At 33.3% G+C, this 27,438-nt stretch overlaps 1 protein-coding gene and 1 long non-coding RNA gene across 7 annotated transcripts; both read left to right on the top strand.

Annotated features, from left to right (window-relative positions):
• Positions 1–745: 745 nt before the first annotated feature.
• Positions 746–21,426, top strand: LOC108456933 (peroxisome biogenesis protein 5-like). Of its 6 annotated transcripts, XR_008278669.1 has the most exons (8): positions 749–1,045; positions 1,525–1,609; positions 1,692–1,801; positions 2,651–2,716; positions 5,222–5,290; positions 14,093–14,152; positions 15,045–15,232; positions 15,752–16,262. XR_008278669.1 is itself a non-coding variant. In XM_053024822.1 (7 exons), exons 2-7 carry the CDS (start codon positions 1,537–1,539, stop codon positions 21,009–21,011), a joined length of 384 nt encoding a protein of 127 aa, XP_052880782.1. In that variant the 5' UTR covers positions 751–1,045; positions 1,525–1,536; the 3' UTR covers positions 21,012–21,426. The 6 variants fall into 6 exon arrangements, 3 of the variants coding, with proteins under 3 accessions (XP_052880782.1, XP_017611175.1, XP_052880781.1); XR_001867038.2 differs by lacking the exon at positions 5,222–5,290 and having other exon boundaries at positions 746–1,045; XR_008278675.1 differs by lacking the exons at positions 15,045–15,232; positions 15,752–16,262 and adding an exon at positions 9,856–9,937 and having other exon boundaries at positions 751–1,045; positions 14,093–14,356.
• A 2,260-nt stretch (positions 21,427–23,686) lies between these two features.
• Positions 23,687–26,936, top strand: LOC128288136 (uncharacterized). The gene is made up of 4 exons (XR_008278676.1): positions 23,687–23,743; positions 24,511–24,583; positions 25,714–25,798; positions 26,674–26,936. It is a non-coding gene; the product is annotated as an uncharacterized LOC128288136 (long non-coding RNA).
• Positions 26,937–27,438: the final 502 nt, after the last annotated feature.

The following is a 27,438-nucleotide window of genomic DNA, read 5'->3' on the forward strand; positions in this document are numbered from 1 at the left end:
AATTTAAATATATTAAAAAGTTTTATTAAATATTTAAATTAATACAATGTTAATGATCTTTTATCAAAATATTTTATAAAAAATTCATTGATATTTAAATAATTTTTACAATTATTTTAAAACTAATACAAAATGTTAGAATATTTAAATTAAAAGTATATGAAATGAAATTTAAATATATTAAAAAGTTTTATTAGATCTTAATATTTTAAAATATAATTAATTAAAATAAAACTATCATTGTACGTTCAATTAATTTTAATTTAGAAAACTCTAGACTATATGAAATGAATATTTGTCTTAAAAATATGTATATACATTTGTCCAATTTATTTCCCAATTATAAATGAATAATATGTTCCATAATCTTTAAATTTTCGTAATATTTAATTATTTTAGTACATACACATAATTTCCACGTTTAACTTTATATCACATAATGTTATTAATAATAAAAGATCTTTTTTATATTTTATCAAAATAATATTTTTATATAAAAATAATAAATATGATTTTATAAAATTATATAAACTAATTTTGTTATTATATATGTAATGTGCAACAATAATTTATTAATAAAATTTATTTTAATTTGAATAGATTTAATTGATTTTTACAATAATTTTAAGGAGTTAATGGCGCTAGCATATACACGCCGTAATAGATCACTTTTACCGGCGTTTTTTTAAAAAATACCGCGAAAAAATTTAATTGAATTTAAACGCTACCCTTTCAAGGAGTGGAATTAGCTGCTTTTTTTTATAAATGCCGCAACTGTCATTTTTTTTTTTACCAAAACTCTATCGTTTTAGTTTCATCCAATTTATTCCAAGTGCTCCCGATAGCTGTTCTTTTTCCCCTTAACAAAATTTCCCCAATTCCTTCTCTTCTCCTTTAATCCCTAAATTTTCATCCCCAAGTTCCCAACCCATTTGCCACCGAAGACACAAACCGGACCACCTGGTGCATCGCCCTCGACTAACCCCTCTGCTGCGTCGCTGTCGCTGTTGCCGTTGCCGTCGGTCTCTACTGCCACAGCCAATCGGTAAAGGGCTCGATAGTTTGGTTTCTATTGTTGCTTCTAGGTCTGGAAAAGGGCTCCCAATTCTTTCATACTAGCTAACGTTAACAACCTAAAAGGTTAAACTACATCGTGTTGACGACCCTTATCCGCTCACTGAAACTTGAAATTTTCATAGACGTCCTCGCACTCATGATGCGAAAAATTGTGTTTTCTACTTTTCTGTCTGCATATATTACCGTACGTTAAGAAGTAAAATGTTTGCATCTTTGTTCAGTGAAAAATGAAAATTGCTTGAATTAATTTGTTCTGTTTAGCTTTATTTACTATTGCCTTCCATTTTTTTTTTTTGAATTTTCTAGATCTCGTCTATAGGCTATTTTCCAGCAGGAATTTTCCCTTTTTTTAATATTAAAATATATTTATTTAAGAGTTAATTATTTTAGAAGCTCTCTCAACAGTCCTTTTAATATGTATTTCACTGATTAGATATCTCTGTACAGGCTATTGCAGCAATGATGCGTGCTCAGGAGGCCGATCCTATCAATCTGGAAGTACTTCTTGCTCTTGGTGTGAGTCATACAAATGGTTAGTGAATGCTTATCCCTTTAATCAAGATAAGATTAAAATTTTGGAGTGTCAAACAAATAATACTGTTTGAAAAGTTCAGAATTGGAACAAACTGTTGCTTTAAAGTATCTGTATGGATGGTTACGTCATCACTCAAAGTATGGTACTCTTGCACCACCGGAGCTTGCTAATTCCTTGTATTATGCATATGTAAGTACACTAGGGTATAATTCTTTGTTTTTTTGGTTGGTTTTTTTCTTTTGGAACAATGCCTTGATATTGCAATATTGGTTTGAGTGTAAGCCGCTTCCTCTAATGTTACCGTGGGATAGTTTGCTTATGTTGTGAATGCTGTGATTACAAGAGTGTCCTTTTGCATATGATTTCCATGACTTCAGTGATTATATTTTGGACTTAGAGTTTTACATACGGTGACAGGATATAATTTTCCTTAAGATTACTAGAAGCTTATCCCTAACATTACATTTTGGAAATGTTATTGTTATATTCTGGTGTTAATCAAAGTGTTTTCTGCCATACATGTGATAACCCAACATGTCAATCTTCTGTGTGCCAAACTCATATGGGTTGCATCATCTTTTCCTCTATTTCTCTTCTTTCTTATCTTTCAATGGTAAAGTTATACATTGATGTGTTATACAGCTCTCTTATAGGGTTGAATTATTTACTTGTTCCATCTTTGTAACCTTAGGTTACTAAAAAGATGCTCAAAATAACATGTTGCACCTAGTTGGACCTTAGAAGATAAACTAGCTCTTCTATTCAGCTCCATTAATTAGTTATTTGATTTGTTGAAGCTATTGGTTGATTTAGATGATTTGATTATGCACTTCCTTAATTTACATATACCCTTGATCATCTCTTCCAAAATGCCTTTTTTAATGCATTCAGATCTTGCATATACAGTTTGATTTGTTTAGCATTTGTTACTGAGATTGTCCATTTAAAATTATTTGATGATAAACTTCCTTTTGCCTATGGTGGCCGTATTTTCAGCACTATTGAATTTAGTCTTTTGGTCTATGTCTGGATCTTTAGGCACTAAATTTGAAGCCAAACTATGTGCGTGCTTGGGCAAACATGGGTATCAGTTACGCCAACCAGGTTTGTTATCTCTTGCACTGTTCTCTCATTATCTTGACATTCATGAAAAGGGAACTGCATTTCTTACTTTATGTCTTCATTTCCTTTTGCATATTAAATTTATGCTTATTAATTAAACAACATAAATGATATATTTTTTTATCATCTCCTTAATTATTTGGGTCCATCCTACGTAATAGTCAAATTTATTAATCAACTAGCCACTATTATTTGCATGACTTAAGATTGAGTCTGGATTTCAGCAATTTTTTAATGTAGTCAATGTTATTCAGAATTTTTTTTCCTGGTATTAATTTAAAATAATAAATTTTAAGTTTTATTCCAGTATAAAATACAGTTGGTACTAATTATATGAGTGCTTACCGATTGATTTCGCCTTTACCGAATCAAGTATGGTATATCGGTAGATAAAAAATTGAATTTTAAAATATAATTTTAGATTTAAAGTTAAATATTTTATTCTTTATTTTGGATTTGTAGAAGATTAAAATTTACTAAATAAGAGAACCTAAATTAAGAAAAAAATAGGTGTCTGAAAAAAATGGTAGTTTTAATTATTGTTTCCTGCTTGAAGTTGAATGCTGTCCATATATGATTTTGAATGCTGGAAATTTGCAGCATTTAATTTCCTGCTTGAAGTTGATTAAACCATGCTGTAAATGCAAAATATTTATATGCTGTTCACATGCTAAATTAACCATTAGTAAGCTTAAAATTGATCTATTCAAATGTGTTAAATTCATTTTTCAATGTGATGTTATTTATGCTAATGTATTGTGTATTGAGTATATTAAGTTGTGCAATTTGATGTTATATGTGGCATTAATGTTGACTTGTTAATTGCATATTTTATTATTAATTTGACGTTATATGTGTCATTCATTAACTTTTATTTCTTTTTTCTCAAGTTTGAGTTTTTGTTGGATGCATGGTCCAGGATTAGCTGAATTCATGCATAGTGACGACTTGTTTGAGCTAATTGTTGATCTTAAAGTGTGCATTCTATCATTATTTTGCTCTATTTGTATTTTGTTAGATTTCTGGTGTAGTATGATAAGTGCGGTATTTTGTTTGATTGTTATTAATAAACTTTCTATTTGGTGGGATATATATTTATATCATAGATATTATTCTTCTTCTCAATATTTTGATAATGAATTTTAATTTTTTTTATATTTTTCATGACTTTTATAATATTTTATAATATTTTATTTTTTTTAAATTTTATGACTTTTAGCGGCGTTTTTGGGAGTAGCGTCGCTAAAGGTCATGATCTTTAACGGCGTTGGTGGGAAAAGCGCCGCTAAAGGTCATGACCTTTAGCGGCGTTCTTTTAGATAAACGCCGCAAACTTTAGAGGCGGCGTTTTTTTCGGCGCTTGCAAAAATGCCGCAAATAGTTTTAGCTAAAAACGCCGGTAAAAGTCAGTTTTGCTGTAATGTTAGTACTCCAAGTAGTTCAACAGGAAATTCAAAGATTATAACAAAGCTGTGATAAGGAATGATTATGTCATGAAGTAGTCCAGGTATGTACGCAAAACTCGCGAGAAATGATTCGGTCTATAATGCACCTTTGGTAAGGATGCAAATAAGTAAGTCATGTTTATGAGAATGATTGTGTAATGACCTTATTCTTTTGGGTCTATGTTCATGATGTATATAGTAATTGGTGAATAGTAGGAAAATGGCATGATTTGGAATAAGTCTTTGATACTTGATGACATTGAGATTATGGGTCCATGCTTATGATGCATAGCTATGTGTTCTTACCATGATAGATGATATGATGTTGTATTAATTTGGTGAACAATAATTGTGAATGAGCAAATTAGCACGACGACTTTGGACTCTTTGATGGTGTAAATTTGAAAATACACTAAAAATAGTGGAAGATGAGTTAGAGGCTGAATAAAATATGGGATTAAATCTTATTGAGTCTAGTTTCTTATAAAAAAAAATTGTGTAAGAAAAAGAATTTCCTATAATGAGATATTTGAAGTTGTGTGAGACAAAGTCAGAACGACTTTGAAATCCCCTATTCTGATTTGAGAAAATCATTATAAATTATCAAAAAATGATTGAGTTATAATTTATATTTTTAGAATTCTTAATGAGTCTATTTTCAAGAGAAATAGACAAGAACATTATTTGAGTCCTGTGCTATGAGATAATTGAACTTTAGTGCAGAAGGGTTGAAACTGTTAGATAGTGAATCAGGGGTAAATTTGAGGAATAAACTGTACTATTTAGCTAAACAAAAAATTCTGAAAATTTTATGGTAGAAAGGTACATGAGTCTAGTTTCAAGAAAAATGAGCAGAACTTAATTTGGAGTTTTCTAGCTCCAGATATAAATATTTTATGGACTATTGTACAAGAAGACAGCTTATTATGAACTTGAGAATATGTCGAGAACATTGATAAAAGCATATTAATGAGTTGCTTATTGTTTTCATATGAACTTACTAAGCGTAAAGCTTACCCCCTTTCTTTCCCATGTTTTGTAGTGTTTCCAGGTTAGCTCAGGTTGGAGTTCGTCGGAGATATTATCACACTGTCAAGCTATTGCTATTGGTGTAAGTGATTTCAAGTACTTTGAGTCTATGGCATGTATAGGAGTTTAAATATTTGAGTATGTGATATTGCTTTAGCCAAATGTATTGGCTTATTTTGATTATGGGGTTGGTAAACCTATTTATTTATGAAGAGTCTTTAATGGCTTGGTATGAATGGTATGTGGATGTGATCATGAATGCTTAGTAATGAAAATGAGGTTTGATGACATGTTGATAGCTATAGCATTAATGTGGTAAAGATGAAGGTAAAATCTATGATATTGGGTGCATGTGAAATTTCTAGGGTCATAACATGTTAGGAATATCTAAGTGCTTAATTTTGCCATGTTTTATGCTATTCTATAAGTATGCCTGCATGTGTTGTGAGGGTGATAAAATGGCTTAGAAAACAACCTTGTATTTGTCCATACGGGTAGACACACGAGCGTGTGTCTAGGCCGTGTGTGACACATGGTCTGCCCCCATGGGTGTGTTGTCCAGTCATGTGTCCCCTGCACCTAAGTTTTTCAAGTCAGTATGTATGATAGTAAGCACACAGCAAGAGACACGGCCATGTGTCTCAGCCGTGTGAAGGACATGGCCATAGGACACGGGTGTGTACCTTGGTCATATGGCTTCAATTTGTTCATGACCAAATTGGCAGAACATACAGGTTTTTGAACATGGGTTCAAGACACGGGCGTGTCCCTACTCACACTGGTGTGTGGAGCCTTAAAGCATAAAATTTTTCCAAGTTTTTCTTAAGTTCTCGGTTTAGTCCCGAACCATTCGTGAGCCCGTTTAAGGGACAAAATGTATGTGAAATGAAAAGTTTTAAATTGATTAAAATTTTACAGCCTGGTTTTATGTAGTTGGTTGAGTTTAAGTCCGGTAACACCTCGAACCCTATCCCAGCGTTGGATACGGGCGAGGGGTGTTACATTTAGTGGTTCAGAGCATGGTTTAGTCGGTTCTCGAACTAACATAGCGTAAGTGAGTCTAGCTATACATGCCATAGTACTACTTGTAATAGTGTGATATCTCCCTATGCTAACGAAACTGTTTGCTAAGACAAGAAAGATTTCCAACCAAGCAAATCTTGTTAACGATAAGAGTAATATTGAGATGATATCATGTTGTGATATGTCGAATTTAGAAAAGGTATGAAAGGAGATTCATGATTTTTACATGAATTAATACTCAATATGTGATAATCATAAGTTAAAGAATGTGGAAACGTGGAATGAGACGAAAGATAAGTCGTGATAAGGTTTTCCATGCATGTGATATGTGGGCCAATGTAAGACATGTCGGGGACATGCATCGGCCACATTGCGAAAGCCAGTGTAAGACATATCTAGGACATGCATTGGCTTTGAGACGAGAGTAGTGTAAGACATGTTTGAGACATGCATTAGTCTCGAGATATGTGTGCTAGTGTAAGACATGTTTGGGACATGCATCAGCCACATAGTGAAAGCTAGTGTAGGACCATGTCGGGACATGGCATCGGCTTGATATGTGTCAGTGTAAGACCTATCTGGGACACGATATCGACACAGATGGACGAGAGCTAGTATAAGACCATAGTTGGACTATAGCATCAAGTAAACAATGTACTCAAGACCGTAATATGCTCTCTAATTTGATAAAGGTTGGTAGTAAATTAAGGCTAAGTGTTGAAACTTGATTAGACATTAATGGTGATTCGAGTAAAAGAAATGAAAATTTGTATTGCGATAAATTCACTGATGTTTGGCTAGTATTCATATGAAATAAAGTTGCATGTGTTACTAAGGTCTGTGAAAGTGTGTCAATAACAAGTTGGAAATTTGAGATGTTTGAATTAGATGTGCATGATATTGTGTTGTTGTTAAGAGTGTATATGTTTGAGAGTAAAAAATTTAGAGGCTTTACAATCTTCACCCCATTACCAGAATAGAGTTATATGATAAAGTTCACGATAAATATGTTGCATAAGCTTGCAAATGTGAAACTAAAGAGTGCAATAATGGAGTATTATGGGATTAGTGATGACGGAATTAATCAGAGGAATGATGTCGGATTTGCAAAGATGTCTGAGTATGACAGATTCAATTAAGTAAAATTTTAGCTATATCTCTATTTTGAGTATTCTGTATTTTCCTTTATCCTTGGGAATATATATGGTTGCTCATTTCTAGTGAAATTCTTAGTGTATAAGGATGTCAGGGATTGTGATATCAGACGAAAGCTCTATTGATCCGGTTAGTTATAATTGACATTTCTTATCTCCTCGGAATTCTATTCTGATATGTCGGAATCGAGTCGATGCTAAATATTTATGTGAGACCATTATGATATTTCTATTGATTATGGTTTTATATATATATGGGAAATATATTATCTCTGTTATGATGGAATTCCAGAGTGTATAGACGGTAGTTTCCTTCTGGTTTTCTCTGAGGGATTTTTTAGATTTTCCTCATTATTTTCTTTGAGGTTATATTCTCGGATTTCTGGTTTGGTATTATATATGGAATTATTTATCTTGGTTTTTCCTATCATTCTTATTTTGAGAATTACCAAACCTGGCTTATCCTTAAGCGTATTCTTTGACTTGCGATAATGGTATCTATTATGATTATGCTTGTGGCTCGACTATGGAAGTGTAGGGATTCTAGTATTTTGATTTCTCTAATCTTCGTGTAAAGGATTATTATCAGCAAAGGTAAATTAAGCCATGTGCATTAAGTTTATTCTCTCGTTCGGGAATAATGTTGTGCAATTACGGGTAAGTAAACATGCAGTCTAAAATGAAGAAATTGTATTCTTGAAAGTATGATATGGAAACATATTAGTTGGATTTCGCTTATTCGAGAGATGTTGTTATAAGTATAGTTGTCCTGATTAATAAAGAGACCATATCTATGAAGTTGGAATCATTTGATTCATGTTAGTAAAGTTTCTAAACAGTTGATGACCAGATTATAGAAATGTGGCTATAAGTGGTAAATTAAACAAGTACAACATGATTCGACTTTTAATTTGGAATTGTAGGGAGGATTTGATTTCTTTTTTTTGTTACTATTATTTCAGAGTAAGATTTGAGTACTGAGAAACTCTGGGTTATACAGAGAATTGAGTATAAAGTTCACAGCAGTATCTTGTCATTCTTCCAAAGGATGTTGAATTGTCTACAGAGTAAAGCCGAATATCAAATGTATTCGAGATTATTATTGTCAGTGATGACAGTGGGAAGAAATTGAGAAAGGACTGTTATGACTTTTGTATCGGGATATCTCTCATCCCTAGAAAAAGGAGGGATGCAAGTTGAATTGTGATAGATTGATGATGGAAGTCCGCATGATTTTTTTAGTATGTGCAGATATATTATTCGACAGATTTGGCCGAACTATGTATCTGAGCTTATAGTTCTTAGAATGTCAGCTCCAGTTTTTCGAATTGAGCCAAGGCTTGTACCGTAGATATGGAAAGGCTATAGGAAATCCTGAGTATGAGACTGAGCTAGTTTGTAATTTTGAGAAAAGGGTGAAAGTGACTCATGAAAGTTGAAAGCAACTTCTTCTGGTAAGATTTTCAGGGACGAAAATCCCTAAAGGGGGGAAGAATTGTAACAGCCCGATTTTGGGCCTAGTTAGAACAGTGGTTTTGGAACCACTATCCTGAGGCTGGAGAAAATTATTTTGATGCTATTTTATATGATATAGCATGTTTATAAAGGTGCATAAATTTTGGTATATTAATTTTAGCGATTTCTAGTCCAATTTTGAAAAATGACTAAATCGCGTAAAAGGTAAAAGTTGTGTTTTGATGCCTAAAGGTGTTAAATTGCTTTGTATCTTAAATTGGGGGTCTTTAAAGTGAAATTATGCCTTTGAAAGTGTGATGGCAGGCCAAGGGAGACAAAATGGTCAAAAAAGCCAAAATTTGCGGCTTTTAGGTGACTAAATTGACTAAAAATAGAATAAAATAAAGAAAACAAATATCTCATCTTTTCTTCATTTCTCTCCATTGAAAATGGCAGCAAAGAAAGGGTTTAGAAGCTGGAAAATTTCAGCAAAGAAACTCCCATGCTAATAAGGGATTTTTAATGTCTTTCAACTCCCATGCTAGTAAGTGATTTTTAATGTCTTTCTTGATGATTTTTACATTTTTGGAACCCCTAAAGCATGAGCTTTCAAATGAGGGGACTATTTTGCAAAATGATTAAGATTCTAGGGTTTTTCCATGAAAGCATATGTGTTCTTTGCTAAGTTTTTATGAAAGAATATGAGCCTTGGTAGTGTTATAAACAACTTTCATGAAAGAAATTTGCATGAAAGCACCTAAATGGGCTATTTTGTAAAGTTGTAAAATAAGTGTAAATGTGTGAAATAATTGAATTTGTGAGTTGATATAGTTATGAAAATGGTTTTTCTAGGCTTAATGAGTAAGAAAATGTGATAAAAATCATTTTACGAGCCTAAGGACAATTTGGTAATTTTGGCAAAGTATATGGGCAAAATCAGAAATTTTTGCCAAAATGTGTCATTGGACTAATTTGATTAGTATATTGTTTTAATAAGTTAAATGTGATGTTATAGATGATGAAAAATGAGATTCGGGCTTAGAACGAGGAAAAACGAGAAATTGATGTTTAGGCCTCTTTTCCAATTTGGTGTCAAGGTAAGTTGTATGAAAACAATGCAACGTGTTGTTCTTATTATACGTATAATGTTTAAATATGTACATATATTTTTCTTTATGAAATGGATTCACGATGTCTCGATGACATTCGATAAAGTTTCAATATGAGATCCCATGTAAGACCATGTCTGGGACATGGCATTGGCATCGATATGTGTGAATCCATGTAAGACCATATCAGGGATATGGAATTGGCATCTTACTATGTGTACGTATTTCCCTGAGTATCCTTTAGTACTCCAAGTAGTTCAACGGGAAATTCAAATATTATAACAAAGCTGTGATAAGGAATGATTATGTCATGAGGTAGTACAGGTATGTATGTAAAACTCGTTAGAAATGATTCGGTCTATAATGCACCTTTGTTAAGGATGCAAATATGTAACGCCCCCATACCCGAGACCATCGCCGGAGTCGAGCACGTGGTGTTAACGGACTTAATTCATTAATTAAATAGCTCAAACAATTTATTTTAGAATTTCTAGACAAGTTGGCTAACTGCATCACAGTCGCTAAAAAATCCATATCTCGAGTTACGAAACTTGAAATCCAATTACGTAAATTTTACCTGAAAATAGACTCATATATCTACTTACTAAAATTTTTCTAGAAATTTTGGTTGGGCCAATTAGTACAGTTTATTAGTTAAAGTCTCCCCTGTTTCAGGGTTTCGCTACTCTGACCCCTATGTATTACGGATTAGATATATCCCTGTCCAGAGTTTCAATGACTATGATGTTTGTTTCTCACAAAACTAAACTAAATAAGGATTTCATACATTAAGGTAAAACTCCTAATTGTTTTTGTACAATTTATGGTAAATTTTTAAATTTAGAACAGGGGATTCAGAAATTGCTCTGACCCTATTTCACCAAAACGTAAATATTTCATAAAATATAACTCTTTTACCTATTTTGTTTATTCCACATGAAAATAGATTTATTAAGCTTAAATTCAATATTTTATTAATCATCTAATTCTATCTCTACTATTTTTAGTGATTTTTCAAACTCCCATCACTGTTGCTATGTGATTCTGTTTTATAGCCAATTTCACCATTTTATAGATTTCCATAGATTAGTTAGCACTTAAAGCATACATGTTATCAAATATAATCTCAATTAGCCACTCCAATAGCTAATCATTCTAAAAAATTTCCAAGCCATCCATGAGCTATATCATAAGATTATATACACAAAAGAATTATAATGCTATACATGCCATATTCCCAAAATATGCAAGCCACCATCTTGAGATGGTCCGTTGATAGTGTGGCGTGCCTCCGTAGATCCGATCTCCAAACCCATTGTCATAACTATAAGGAATGGAAGGAGGAGTAAGCATAAATGCTTAGTAAGTTCACATGCAAATAACAAATAACTTAACAAAGCAATTATACCAACCAACATTAGCATAATATCACCAGAACATATATCACATTTCTATTCATCATTCATCGTCTTAATACATTATTATTGTCATATCAAGTCTCAACCCGAGGGTTAAGTACATACCTGTCCAAAGTGCCCATTCCACAACATTTACCAATACGTCACTTGCATCTTGAGCATTCTTCCATTTCACTAGAATTTTACGCGTTGAACACATCGGAATATAACTCGGATACATGGAAAGTTTGCACATAAGTGCCACATATGTAGCCAAGCTACTATGTAACCCGCCCATAAGCGAACTCGGACTCAACTCAACGAGCTCAGGTGTTCGCATCCATAAGTGAACTCGGACTCAACTCAACAAGTTCGGATGCCTAGTTACATCTCACGATCTCGGACTCAACTCAACGAGTTTGAATGTTCGCATCCATAAGTGAACTCGAACTCAACTCAATGAGTTCGGATGCCTAGTTACATCTCACGAACTCGGACTCAACTCAACGAGTTCGGGTATCGCATCCATAAGTGAACTCAGACTCAACTCAACGAGTTTGGATGCCCAAATATCCTAATCTATTCCTAAGGTTCAATGGGATTTTCCTTGTTCGTACTCCTTTACCATTCTCCTTGGAATACTAATGACGATACTTCGGTAGTCTTTCACATTTTTCACATAATTCATAAATTTTTTGCATGTTGTCCAACTATGACCAAAAAGCATAGAATTGCATGATAACAATCATAATATCGTATAAATAACATTAAATCATTTAAAATAATAGTTATATTACAATATTTACATATGAACTTACCTCGATACAAAATGAGAATAGTCGAGCCTATTCCTCGTAAACTTTATTTTTCCTCCAATATCGACTCGAACGTCTTTTCTCTTGATCTATAATACCAAATTAATTTATTTAATACACACTTTCATCAAAATAGCCTTTAATACGAACTTTGATAAAATTACCATTTTGCCCCTAAACTTTTACATATTTACACTTTTTCCCCAAGGCTCGCAAATTAAACCTCATCCTATTTTCTTATGATCATTTTTCCCTTCTATAGCAACATCAAATTTACACTCTAACATGTACTTATGAATATTAGGTATTTTTACCGATTATGTCATTTTACTCGTTTTTACGAAAAATCACTTAGCAAAAGTTATTTAACACAATCTCAAACTTCATATTCTACCATAAAACATCAAAATTCATATATATCAACCATGGGTAAAATTTTAAATATAAACCCTAACTCAAAATATTGGTAGAAATAGTTAAATTGAGCTACGAGGATTTCAAAAATGTAAAGAACATTAAAAACGGGCATAAAAATCACTTACAATCAATGCTTAAAAGTGTTTAAACCCTAGCTATGGTGGAGAGAAAAATTTGGCAGCAACTTATGGAGAAGATGATCATTTTTGTGTTATTTTTCCCATTTTATTTCATTTAATATTCAAATGACCAAAATGCCCTTCCTTACTAAACTTTCAAAAATTCCATCCATGTCCAATTTTTGTCTATAAACTTAGAAATTGGCCAAATTGCTATTTAAGACCTCCTAATTAATATTTCAAAGCAATTTCATACTAGAAACTTCTAGAATGCAAGTTTTGTAACTTATTCAATTTAGTCCCTAACTTCAAATTAAGCACTTTATGCGTAGAATTTCTTCACGAAATTTTCACACAATCATGCCATCATATCATAGACCTCAAAATAATTATAAAATAATTATTTCTATCTCGGATTTGTGGTCCCGAAACCACTATTCCGATTAGGCCCTAATTCGGGATATCACAAAATAAGTAGGTCATGTTTATGAGAATGATTGTGTAATGACCTTATTCTTTTTGGTCTATGTTTATGATGTATTTAGTAATTGGTGAATACTAGGAAAATGGCATGATTTGGAATAAGTCTTTGATACTATGTGTTCATGATTATGGGTCCATGCTTATGATGCATAGCTATGTGCTCTTACCATGATAGATGATATGATGTTGTATTAATTTGGTGAACAATAATTGTGAATGAGCAAATTAGCCTGGACAGCTTTGGGCTACTGGAGTGGTGTAAAATTGAAAATACACTAAAGATAGTGGAAAATAAGTTAGAGGCTGAATAAAATATGGTATTCAAGCTTATTGAATCTATTTTTTTTATAAAAGAAACCGTGTAAGCAAAAGAATTTCCTATAATGAGATATTTGAAGTTGTGTGAGACAGAGTCAGAGTGACTTCGACATCCCCTATTCTGCTTTGAGATAATAATTATAAATTATAAAAAAATGGTTTTGAGTTATAATTTATATTTTTAGAATCCTTAATGAGTCTATTTTCAAGAGAAATAGACGAGAACATTATTCGAGTCCTGTGCTATGAGATAATTGAACTTTAGTGCAAAAGGGTCGAAACTGTTAGACAATGAATCAGGGGTAACTTTGAGGAATAAATTGTACTCTTTGGCTAAACAAAAATTTCTGGAAATTTTATGGTAGAAAATTTCATGAGTCTAGTTTCAATTAAAATTAATAGAACTTAATTTGGAGTTTCTTAGCTCCAGATATAAATATTTTATGAACTATTGTACAAGAAGATAGCTTATTATGAACTTGAGAATATGTTAGGAACATTGATAAAAGCATGTTAAAGAGTTACTTATTGTTTTCATATGACTAAGCGTAAAGCTTACCCCTCTTTCTTTCCCATGTTCTGTATTATTTCCAGGTTAGCTCGGGTTGGAGTTTGTCGGAGATATTATCACACTGTCAAGCTATCGCTATTGGTGTAAGTGATTTCAAGTACTTTGAGTCCATGGCATGTATAGGAGTTTAAATATTTGAGTATGTGATATTGCTTTAGCCAAATGTATTGGCTTATTTTGATTATGGGGTTGGTAAACCTATTTATTTATGAAGTCTTTAATGGCTTGGTATGAATGGTATATGGATGTGATTATGAATGCTTAATGATGAAAATGAGGTTTGATGACATGTTGATAGCTATAGCATTAATGTGGTAAATATGAAGGTAAAATCTATGATATTGGTTGCATGTGAAATTGTCATGGTCATGACATGTTAGGAATGTTTAAGTGCCTAATTTTGCCATGTTGTATGCTATTGTATAAGTATGTGTGCATGCGTTGTGAGGGTGATAAATTGGTTTGGAAAATAGCCTTGTATTTGTCCACACGGGTAGACACACGGGCGTGTGTCTAGGCCGTGTGTGATACACAGTCTACCCCCATGGGCGTGTTGTCCAGCCGTGTGTCCCCTGCACCTAAGTTTTTCAAGTCAGTATGTATGATAGTAAGCACACGGGCAAGAGACACGGTCATGTGTCTCAGCCGTGTAAAGGACACAGCCATAGGACACTGGCGTGTACCTTGGCCGTGTGGCTTCAATTTGTTCATGACCAAATTGGCAGAATGTCCAGGTTTTTGAGCACGGGTTCGGGACACGGGCGTGTCCCTAGCACACGGACGTGTGCTTTATACTCATACGGGCGTGTGGAGCCTGAAAGCATGAAATTTTTCCATGTTTTTTTTAGGTTCTCGGTTTAGTCCCGAACCATATCTAATGCATGTTTTGGGCCTCATGAGCCCGTTTAAGGGACAAAATGTATGTAAATTAAAATTTTTAAATTTATCAAAATTTTACGGCCTGATTTTATGTAGTTGGTTGAGTTTACGTCCGGTAACACCTCGAACCCTATCCCGACATTGGATACGGGGGATCGGTGTTACAGTTAGTGGTAGTCGAGGTACTACAAGGGATTCAACAGTTAAATCTAAAGCATGAGCACCGGTAAGGACTTGTGCTATTCGTACTAAAGAATATGCTTCTGCACAAGACGTCAATACTGGTACATTTTCTCTTCTTGATACTGATATTACTGCTTTGATTGATCCTGGTTCCACATATTCATACATATACACAAATTTAGTGTCTGCTAAAAATTTACCTGTTGAATTCACTGAATTTGTGGTTAAAGTTTCAAACCCCCTAGGCCAATATGTTATGATGGATAAAATTAGTAAAAATTTCCCGTTGATGGTAAAGGGTTATTGCTTTTCGGTTGATCTAATGTTGTTCCCCTTTGATGAATTTGGTGTGATTTTGGGAATGGATTGTCTAACTTAGCATGATGCAGTGGTGAATTGTAAACAGAAATACATTGTGTTAAAATGTCAAAATGGTGAGTTACTTCACATTGAAACTGATACACTGGATGGGTTATCTACTTTAATTTCAGCATTATTAGCACAGAAATATGTCGGAAAGGGTTATGATGCTTATCTTACATATGTTTTGGATACTAAAGTATCTGAGTCAAAAATTCAATTAGTGCCGATTGTTTATGAATTTTTTGATGTATTTCTAGAGGAATTACATGGTTTACCACCGGTTAGAGAAGTGGAGTTCTCTATAGCCATTGTTTCGGGGAAAGCACTGATATTCATAGCACCTTACAGAATGGCTCTTACCGAACTGAAATAGTTCACAGCACAGTTGCAAGAATTGATTGACAGAGGCTTTGCTCGACCTAGTTTCTCACCTTGGGGTGCACCAGTTTTGTTTGTAAAGAAGAAAGATGGATCATTGAGGTTGTGTATTGATTATAGACAACTTAACATAGTTACAATTAATAACAAGTATCCACTGCCTCGAATTGATGATCTATTTGACCAGTTGAAATGTTTCATTGTATTTTCGAAGATTGATTTTCATTTCGATTACTATTAGTTACGGGTAAAAGAGTCAGATGTTCCAAAGACAGCTTTCAAAACCAGGTATGGGCACTATGAGTTTCTTGTAATGTTTTTTGGCTTAACAAAGGCACTTGTAGTATTCATGGATTTGATGAGTAGAATTTTCAAACTGTATCTAAATAAGTTTGTAGTGGTATTTATTGATAATATTCTAGTATATTATCGAGATGAAAATGAACATGCTGATCATTTGAGAACAGTGCTACAAACACTGTGTAAGAAACAATTATATTCCAAATTCAGTAAATGTGAATTTTGGCTACGGAAAGTTGGTTTTCTTGGACACATAGTATCTGTTGAAGGTATCAAGGTGGATTCGAATAAAATATCAGCAACCTTTAATTGAAAACCACCTAAGAATGTGTTGGAAGTCAAAAGTTTCCTGGTATTAATTGGATATTATCGAAGATTTGTTAAAATGTTCTCAATGATAGCTTCTTCGATGACTCGTCTGTTGCAAAAAGATGTGAAGTTCGAATGGTCTGATAAATGTCAGCAGAGTTTTGACAGACTGAAAGCCTTATTGATAGAAACACCTGTGTTAGTTCAGCTTGAATCGGGTAAAGAATTTATAATTTACAGTGATGCATCATTAAATGGTTTAGGTTGCGTCTTGATGCAAGAAGGTAAAGTAATAGCCTATGTTTCTCAACAGCTAAAACCACATGAAAGAAATTACCCGATACATGATCTTGAGTTGGTAGCCATTGTTTTTGCGCTAAAAATCTGGCAGCATTAGCTGTTTGGTGAAAAATGTCACATATTCACCAACCATAAAAGTTTGAAGTATTTAATGTCACAGAAAGACTTGAACTTGAGACAACGTAGGTGGCTTGAATTATTGAAAGATTATGATTTGATTATTGATTATCATCCGAGAAAAGCCAATGTGGTTGCAGTTGCTTTGAGTAGAAAATCCTTATTTGCTTTACGTTTGATGAATACTCGGTTATCATTATATGATAATGGTTCAATTATAGTTGATTTAAAAGCTCAATTGACATTTTTGCAACAAATCTGTGAAGCTTAGAAATATGATAGTGAGTTACAAACAAAACAGATACAATGTGAATCGACTTTTGATTCAGAATTTCAGATTGGGTCTAATGATTATCTGTTATTCAGAGACAGAATATGCGTACTAAAGAATTCAGAACTGGTACAGAAGATTTTACATTAAGCTTATAATGGTAATATGTCTATTCATCCTGGCAGTAATAAAATGTATAATGATTTGAAAAAGATGTACTGGTGGCCAAGAATAAAACGGGATATTTCTAAATTTGTATCTAAATGTTTGATATGTTAGCAAGTAAAAGCTGAACATCAGGTGCCTTCGAGATTATTGCAGCCAGTTACGATACCAGAATGGAAATGAGAAAGAATAACTATGGACTTTGTATCGGGATTACCTCTGTCTCTAAAGAAGAAAGATGTCATATGGGTAATCTTCGATCGGTTAACAAAATCTGCACACTGTATCCCGGTACGTATGGATTTTTCCTTGGATAGATTGGCTGAATTATATATTTTTGATATTGTCAGATTGTATAGAGTGTCAGTCTCCATTATTTCAAACAGAGATCCTTGATTTACATCTCGATTTTGGAATAAGCTACAAGAATCTCTGGGCACTCAATTGTATTTTAGCACTGCATTCCATCCTCAGACTGATGGACGATCCGAACACGTCATACAAAATTTGGAAGATATGCTTCAGTGTTGTGTGCTAGAATTTAAAGGTAACTGGGAAAAGTATCTGCCTTTAGTTGAATTTACATATAATAACAGTTATCAGTCCAGTATTAAAATGGCACCGTATGAGGCTTTGTATGTTTATAAATGTAAAACTCCATTATATTGGATAGAGCTTACTGAGAAAAAGATACATAGAGTTGACTTAATTCAAGAAACTGAATAAAAGGTAAAGGTGATTCAAGATAGTTTGAAAGCAGCCTCTGATCGTTAAAAGTCTTATGCTGATCTTAAACAAAAAGAATTAGAATTTCAGATCGGCTACAAAGTATTCTTGAAAATATCACCTTGGAAGAAAATTCTCTAGTTTGGCCGAAAAGGAAAACTGAGTCCATGATTCATTAGGCCATATGAGATTACTAAAAGAATCGAGCCTGGTACATATCAGTTAGCATTACCACCAAAACTTGATCGGATTAATAATGTTTTTCATGTGTCCATGCTACGACGGTATCGATCAGATCCTTCACATGTGATTTTTTTTACAGAAGTTAAGATTCAGCCTGATATGACTTATACTGAAGAATAGATCAAAATCCTAACATGTGAGACAAAAGAGTTAAGAACTAAAAAGGTAGCTTTTGTAAAGGTTCTTTGGCAACAACATGGAATAGAAGAAGCTAGCTGAGAATCAGAGGATACCATGAGAAAGCAATACTGAAACCTCTTTACTGGTAAGATTTTTTAGGACAAAAATTCTTAAAGGGAAGAGTTGTAACAGCCCATTTTTAGTGAAATCAGAATAGTGGTTTCGGGACCATAAATCCGAGCTAGAAAGAAAATTTATTTGAATATTATTTCATGGTCCATATTATGATAGGAATGCTATATGAAAATTTTGATAAGAAAATTTTACCGATTATGTGATTAATTATGGAAATGACCAAATTACATAAAATGCAAAATTTGAGTTCTAGTACCTATAAGTATCAAATAGCTATGAAATTCAAAACTTGAGGTCCTTATATGGTAATTAGACCATTAAAGAAAAGTTAGTAGATATTTTTGATGATTTATCCATTGAAAAATTAGAAAAGAACAATGACTAAATTGGAAATGAGGTTAATTAAAAGATGATAAATTAATTAAATGTTTAATATTATCATTTTATATCATCTTTATCCCCAAATACATGGAAACCCTAGCAAAGAGAAAACAAGCTTTCTTGGTTTAATTGGGTAAATATTCTTGTCCCGTTTTTAGTAATTTTTATATTTTTAAGATCGGGATTGTAATATCCTGATTTTGGGCCTAGTCAGAATAGTGGTTTCATGACCACAAAATCCGAGATAGAAATAATTATTTTATGATTATTTTTAGGTCTATGATATGATTGCATAATTGTGTGAAAATTTCGTGAAGAAATTTATGCATAAAGTGCTTAAATTGAAATTAGGGACTAAATTGAATAATTTGTAAAACTTGCATTCTAGAAGTTTCTAGTATGAAATTGTTTTGAAATATTAATTAGGAGGTCTTAAATAGCAATTTTACCAATTTCTAAGTCTATGGACAAAATTGGAAATGGATGGAATTTTGGAAAGTTTAGTAGTAAGGGCATTTTGGTCATTTAGGGGTAAAATGAATTAAAATACAAAATTAAAAGCCAATTTTGCTCATCTTCAACCCCATGGCCGAATATAGGAAGGAGAAACCATGGCTAGGGTTTTTCAAGCTTCCAAGGTCGATTGTAAGTCCGTTCTAGCCTCGTTTTTAATAATTTTTACGTTTTTGGAGTCCCGGTAGCTCGATTAAGCTTATGCTAGCAATAATTCAACCTAGGGTTCATATTTGGAAAAATACCCATAGGTGAAATTTGTGTATTTTGGTGTTTTATGATAGAATATTAGGTTTTAAATTATGTTAGACAACTTGTGCTACTCGGTTTTAAGCGAAAACTAGCAAAAGGGCTTAATCGGTAAAAATACCTAATAGTCATAAGTACATGTTAGAGTGAGAATTTGATGTTGCCATAGAAGGGAAAAATGATCAGCATGTCATAAAACATAAGAAAATAGGCTGAAGTTTAATTTACGAGGTTTGGAGAAAAAGTGTAAATATGCAAAAGTTTAGGGGCAAAATTGTAATTTTGCCAAAATATGATTTTGGGTCAATTTGAATAATGTGAGTCCTAATTAGACTATATTTTAAATGATAGAGCAAGGAAAACTAAAATTCAGGCTAAAATGGGGAAAATACCAAGTTGTGGACGAAATGGTAAAAGTAGCCATTTTTGCATACGAGGTAAGTTCATGTGTAAATGTAGTAACATAATTGTCATTTTAAGCAATTTAATGTTGTTTATATGATATGATGCTGATTATTATCATGAAATATTATGCTTTGTGGTTATTGTTGAATAATATGTAATTATGTGAATTACTTGATGAGTATGAACTATCACCGAAGTATCAATTTCGATATTCCGTGAAAGATGGCAAAGATGTGTGATCGAGGAAAACGCCCGTTTGAACCTTAGGAATAGATTAGGATACAAGTGACATGTCACTAGGATGTTTGGGCATCTGAACTCATTGAGTTGAGTCCGAGTTCACTTATGGATGCAAATGTCCGAACTCGTTGAGTTGAGTCCGAGTTCACTTATGGATGCAAATGTCCGAACTCGTTGAGTTGAGTCCGAGTTTGAAAGATGTAACTAGGCATCCGAGCTCGTTGAGTTGAGCCCGAGTTCACTTATGGATGCGAATGCCCGAGCTTGTTGAGTTGAGTCCGAGTTCACTTATGGGCGGGTTACATGGTAGCTTGGCTACATATGTAGCACTTATGTGCAAACTTTCCATGTATCCGAATTATATTCCGATGTGTTCAACGGGTAAAATTCTACTCAAGCGGAGGAATACTCGAGATGAAAGGGACGTATTGGTAAGTGTTGTGAAATGAATACTTTGAACAGGTATGTACTTAACCCTCGTGTTGAAAACTCGATATAACAACAATATGGTAAGATGATAAATGAAAATGTGATATGAATGTCTCGGTAATGATTATGCAAATGATGTTTTATGTTTGCTTATATAGTTATGTTACTTGCTATTTGCATGTGAACTTACTAAGCATTTATCCTTACTCCCTCCTTTTCATTCCTTGTAGTGTTGACAAGCCACTTCGGAAATCGGAAGCTTGATGGAGGCACGCCACACTATCCGTATACCATCTTGGCATAATGGCTTGTATATTTTGAGTATGGCATGTATAGCATTATAATCATTTTGTGTATATGGTCTTATGATATAGTTATTGAGTGGTATGGAAATGCTTGGTAATGATTAGCCATTGGAATGGCTAATCATGATCATATTTGGTGTTATGTATGCTAAATTGCTAGCTAATCCATAGAAACCATGAAATAGGTAAAATTTACCATAAAATAAATTCAGACAGCAGCAGTGACGTGAGTTTGAAAAATCACTAAAAATAGTATAGATACAATTAGATAATGAATAATATATGTAATTGAAGAATTATGAGTCTATTTTCATATGGATGGAACAAAATAGGTATATGACTTATATTTTATGAGATGTTTAAATTTTTGTGAAACAGGGCCAGAGCAATTTCTGGATCCTCCTGTTCTGACTTTGGAAATTCACCATAAATTGTTCAAAGATAATTAGAAGTCATAATTTATATGTACAGATTCCTTATTGAGTCTAGTTTTATTAGAAGCAAATGGTATAGTCATTGAAACTCTGTACAGGGAGATATTTGATTCGTAATACACAGAGGTCAGAGCAGTCAAACTCTGAAACAAGGGAGATTTTAACTAATAAATTGTACTAATTTGCTCGACCCCAAATTCTATAAAAAAATTAGTAAATAGATATATGAGTCTAGTTTCAGGGAAAATTTATAAAATTTGATTTTGAGTTTCGTAACTCGAGATATGAATTTTTAAGCGACTATGACACAGATTGTTAGCTTGACTGAAAATTTTAAAAAGTAAATTGTTTGAGCTATTTAAGTAATGAATTAAGTCTATTAACACCTCGTGTTTGACTCCGGCGATAGTCTCGGGTACGGGGCGTTACAGGGATAGCTTAATCTATCTATTTTAGGGATTAATTTGAAAAGATATCAAAGTATAGAAATTTTGTCATGGATTAATATGCTGAAATTTTGAAATTTATGGTAGAAAATGAAAGGTTGTTAATAGATGCACAACTTTTACAAAGAGAATTTTCATGAAATTGTGATTTAGGGACTAAATTGAAAAATTGTAAAACCCATGGAAAAATTCTAATTTTTTAGAAATTGTTGGGCTATTGTTGTGACATCCCTAATTTGACCTTAGTCGGAAAGTGGTGTCGGGACCACTAAACCGAGTCTTATAAGTAATTAAAAGTTATATTCTATGTTTATGATGTTAGTAAATGCATGTGTGAAAGTTGCATGCATTAATTTGATCATTTCTATGTGAATTTATTAAAATGGACTTATATGAAACATTGTTGAAAGGTGATAGGCTAATCTTTCAATGGTCTAATAGTATATGCATGCAAAAGAATGGTTTTGCATGTCAATTTACCCAAAGAAAAGGAAGTGGCCGGCCATGGTAATGAAGATGGGCAAAAGAAAACATGTCTTAAACATGTTTTGCTAGTGGTGGATGTTAGAAATAATAAAATAAGAGCATGGGTAAAGGAATGAAAAAAAAATGAGTGTGGATGCTTTCCCCCCCCCCCTTTGCTGTACATGAGAGAAACAAAAACAAAGAAAGAAAAAAAAAAAAAAAAGGAAGAAAAGTGTTCATCCTCCTTAGCTTGGTGAACCTCAAAGGAAGAAGGGAGATAGCCAATCGGTCACCCTTAAGCTTGGAACAAGGTAAGTGATTTCATGTTAGTTCTTGAAATATTAGCATACATCAAGCTAGTTACTAAGTTTTCTACTTAGCCTTGTCAAGATCTTGATTGTGTGGTGATAGTGGGTAATCGGCCATGGAAGAAATGGAGGAAAATGATTGTTGTCTTGTGTTTTAAGGAGAAATGGTGGATGGGTGAAAGAAACAAGTTTTTGTTTCTTGTTTCTTCTTGGCCGATTCTAAGGGAGCAACCATTCGGCTTCTAAGCTATAAATAAAGTGAGAAATTCATGTGAATTCTTGAAACGTTAGATGAAATTGAGCTAGTTACCAAGTTCTCTAGGTAACCCATGCTAGAAATTGTGATTTTGGGTTGACTAGGATTTTCGGCCATAGTGGTCATTGAGGATTAAGGTTTGTGTTTCATGCTAAACTTGATGAATCTTGGTGTATGGGTGTTTGAACTAAACGAATGATCAAGTAGATGCATAAATACAAAGTAAGAAGAATCGGCTATTATGTGTAATACTATTGTCGAATATGAAAATGTTATACTTGAATAATGTATATGGTTGGAGTTGATAATATGAAAGGAAGGCTTAGATGTGTTTGTTTAAAGAAGGAATTGTTGAAGAATGTATGTGAACTTGGCCAACGTATTCGGCTTAGTACATATATGATGTGAAAGTCTTGGAATTTATTTTTGATTTTTGTGTATTATGACCATGTATAATCGGCCACATGAGTAATTTGAGCACTTGATGTTATATTAAAATTCTTGAGCTTAAATATATGGATGTATGTATATGTGGTCATATAATGGCGTTTTGGTTTAAAGGTTGAATGATAAATTATAATAAAGCGAGATGATATGAGATGCTTAGAATGTGATTGACAAGTAAACATTATTGATAAAAATATTGAATACTTCTACTTGTATTCGTTAAGCTCAAGAGCAAAGGGAGCTAAATCCGATAAAGGGAAGGAAAAAGTGGTCGAATAGCCGTTGAAGCCGTCAAGCGACATCCGAGGTAAGTCCTCAAGAAATGACCCTACTCGAATTATGTGAAATGAAATATGGATGTGTAATGATTATTGATTTATGTGTGTATGAGTATTTGAATGATACCCTGCTAAGTCCTGAAGGCGATTATGCTAGTGATATGTTTGTGTTTGAGCCTTAGTAACGAAAATGAAATATGGATGTGTAATGATTATTGATGTATATGTGTGCATGAGCAATTGAATGATATCCGGCTAAGTCCCAAGACATTTATGCTAGTAATTATATCCGGTTAAGACCAAGGCAATTGTGCTAGCGACTACATCCGGCTAAGACACGAAGGCATTCGTGCAAGTTGTTAAATCCGGGCTAATACCAAGGCATTTGTGCAAGTCGTTCTATCCGGGCTAAGACCAAGGCATTCGTGCATGTGGTTATATCCGGTTGTATTCAAAGAAGCTTGGGCTGGAGGTGGCGTTGGTTGCTGTAATAAATTTAATTAGTACGCTCGAAAAGCCCAAAGAATAAGGTATGTTTATATGTGCATTGGAAAAGTCGATATGTTTGAGTAACATTCGCTCAATCGACTAACGAGTTTTCAGCTATTGAATTGGTTGATATCTTGTGAAAGTGTATAATGATGAAGTGTGAAGTAAGTATGATTATGTGAATGTGTATTAATGAAATGATTCATTTGGCTATGTGAATGTAATGCTTTAGTTAAAGCTGATTTTATTGCTTGAGACTTACTAAGCATAAAAAATGCTTACCCGTTGCTTTGGCTCTCTTTTATAGATTTTGCTCGTTAGCGATCGGATTCGGGATCATTAAAGTCGAAGTCATCTACACTATCAAAGCCTCCATTTTGGTATAATTTTGGTTGAACTTTGAAATGGCATGTATAGGACTACCCTATTGTTGAAGGTCATGTACCTTTCGGTTTTGTGTAAGCTTGGATAGCCATGCGAAAATGGCTTATATACGTTTTTTAGTATGATTCTATAATCGTTTGTATGATGATCATTATGGGGTATGGAATTGTTTGAAAAGATTAGCCATTGGAATGGTTAATCGTGATCACACTTTGTGCTATGTATGCAAAAAGGGCCAATTGAATCGTGGAAATCATGAAATAGGTAATGGTTACCTTGAAAACAGATGCTGGCAGCAGCAGTGGTGTGGTTTTGAAAAATCATCAAAATTTGTAGGAATAGTATTAAATAGTGAATAAGTTATGTAAATGAACCTTGATGAGTCTACTTTCATATGGAAGAAACGAAACAGTCATAGGAGTTAAATGTTAAGAGATATTAAAGCTATTGTGAGACAGGGCCAGAACGGTTTCTGGGTCCCCTGTCGCGACTTTAAAAATTTACTATAAATTATCCAGAAAGAATTAGAAGTCATGCCTTATATGTGCAGATTCCATTTTGAGTCTAGTTTCATTAGAAACAAACGGCACCAGTATTAAAGCCCTGTACAGGGAGATATTCAAGTTGTAATGTGCGAAGGTCAGAGCAGTCGATCCCTGTAACATGGGTGACTTTTACTAATAAACTGTACCAATTGGCCCGACCAAAAATTCTAAAAATAAATCCATGGATGGATATATGAGTCTAAATTCAGGGAAAATTTACGGAATCAGTTTCCGAGTTTTGAAACTCGAGATATGATTTTTAAGGCGACAGTGACGCAGATTTCCAGCCTGTCTGGAAATGTCAAATTGGTGGGTGCAATATGTGGATTTGGCTTGTTAACCCCTCGTGTCCGACACCGGCGATGGTCTCGGGTTCGGGGTGTTACAATTGTTAAGACATGTAAAAATCGGTTAGGATTGGAATAAGGATTAAATTGCATGAATTTCATTTTCCGAGCCTAGGGACGAAATTGGAATTTATGAAAAAGTATAGGGGCAAAATGGTAATTTTGCATAAGATGTGAATTGAATGTAATTGAATATGAAATGGGATAAATTGATGATTAAATTCATTTATATAGATATGGATAACTCAAATTTAAAGCTAGATCGAGGAAAAGAAAAAGTTTCGGATTAGTGGATATTCATACATAAACAAGTGTCGAGGTAAGTTCGTGTAACCAAATTGTGTTTATTTTCATGCTTGAATTGAATGTGGTATGTGATTGTATGAATTATATAAATGTTATAAATAAATGAAATAATCACATATTCAATCAAGTCCGGAAAATGTTAAGTTCCATTTGAATATTGAAATTCGATGGATATATGATTTCCCGTATTGGATGTGGTCCTGCATATGTTACGGACAGAATATAGCTCGAACGAGCATCTTGATAAAAGCCCTCTCGAGCGTCTTGTTATATAGTTCCTACGAGCATCCTGATTGGTAGTGATCTTGCATGTGTTGCACACTATCGCAACTCTATGTGAGCGTCCTATTACATGATTCGATCAGTTGTGATCTAGCATATAACACAGACGCAAACTCTTATGAGTTTCCTGTTTAGCCTGAATAAGTTTCCTGTTACATGGCTCATTTGAGCAATCCTAATATATGTGACTCGAGAATGTGCTCCCTGATTATGTGCCCTATCGGGCACCCTTGAACATGAATTGACGGATCACTGGTTTGTATACCTCTTGTATACTACCTATGTATCCATCGAAATTTCAATGATTCAACAGATAAAACTCCTGATATGATAAAATTATGAGATTAAAAGAATTATGTTTTAAATGCTTCTAAAATACCTGAAAGTTTGTAGCATGATGAGCTCATCCATGTTTATTTGATGTACATGTGAATTATGTGACTAACTTGCTTAATTGAGTGTATGTGATTATGCAAATTGCCAAATTGTTGGGAAGCATGTTATTGTATGCTTATTGTAATGAATGTGATTGGTAAGTTTAATTCCTATTATACGAGCTTACTAAGCATTAATTACTTACTAGGTTTTATTTTCTCTGTTTTATAGTGCTTGGGAAGCTCATAAATGTTGCAGATCGGTCGGAGTATCATCACACTATCCACAAGTTTGTTTTGGTATAAAATGTAATCTTATTTTGGTATAATGGAATGTATAGGTTTACTTGGCCAATGTTGGCAAGTACATGGTTGTCTGTAATTTATCCATTGGAATGGCTAATAATGGTTTGTTTAGTATATTAATATGAGGTTATATATATCATGTTTAACATATATGCATGCAGTTGGTTGATGGAATTAGGATAAAATATAAGTCTTTACTAAAAGGTAAGTTTGATCATATGAATGTATGTGATGTTATTTCATACATGATATTGATGTTTGCTTGATTTATATGACTTGAATTAGTTAGCAAATATATGCAAATGTTTGTAACATCCCAATTTTGGGCCTAGTCAGAATAGTGGTTTGGAGACTACAAATTTGAAATAGAAATATTTGTTTTATGATTATTTTGAGGTTTATGGCATGATTTCATGATTGTGTAAAAGTTTCATCAAGAAATTTTGTGAATAAGTGTCCAATTTGAATTTTGGGACTAAATTGCAAAAGTTGCAAAATTAGAGATTCTAGAAGCTTTAAGTATGAAATGGCTATAGATTATTAATTAGAGGTCCTTAAATAGCAATTTGCCCAACTTCTATTTTTATGGACAAAAATGGGCATGCATGGGTAAAATTTTAAAGAATAGCCTTAATGGCATTTTTGTCATTTAGAAAATAAAAGAATTAAAAGGGAAAATGAAGTGAAAATC

Source organism: Gossypium arboreum, chromosome 2 (genome assembly GCF_025698485.1).
Source record: "Gossypium arboreum isolate Shixiya-1 chromosome 2, ASM2569848v2, whole genome shotgun sequence".
Classification (NCBI taxonomy): Eukaryota; Viridiplantae; Streptophyta; class Magnoliopsida; order Malvales; family Malvaceae; genus Gossypium; species Gossypium arboreum.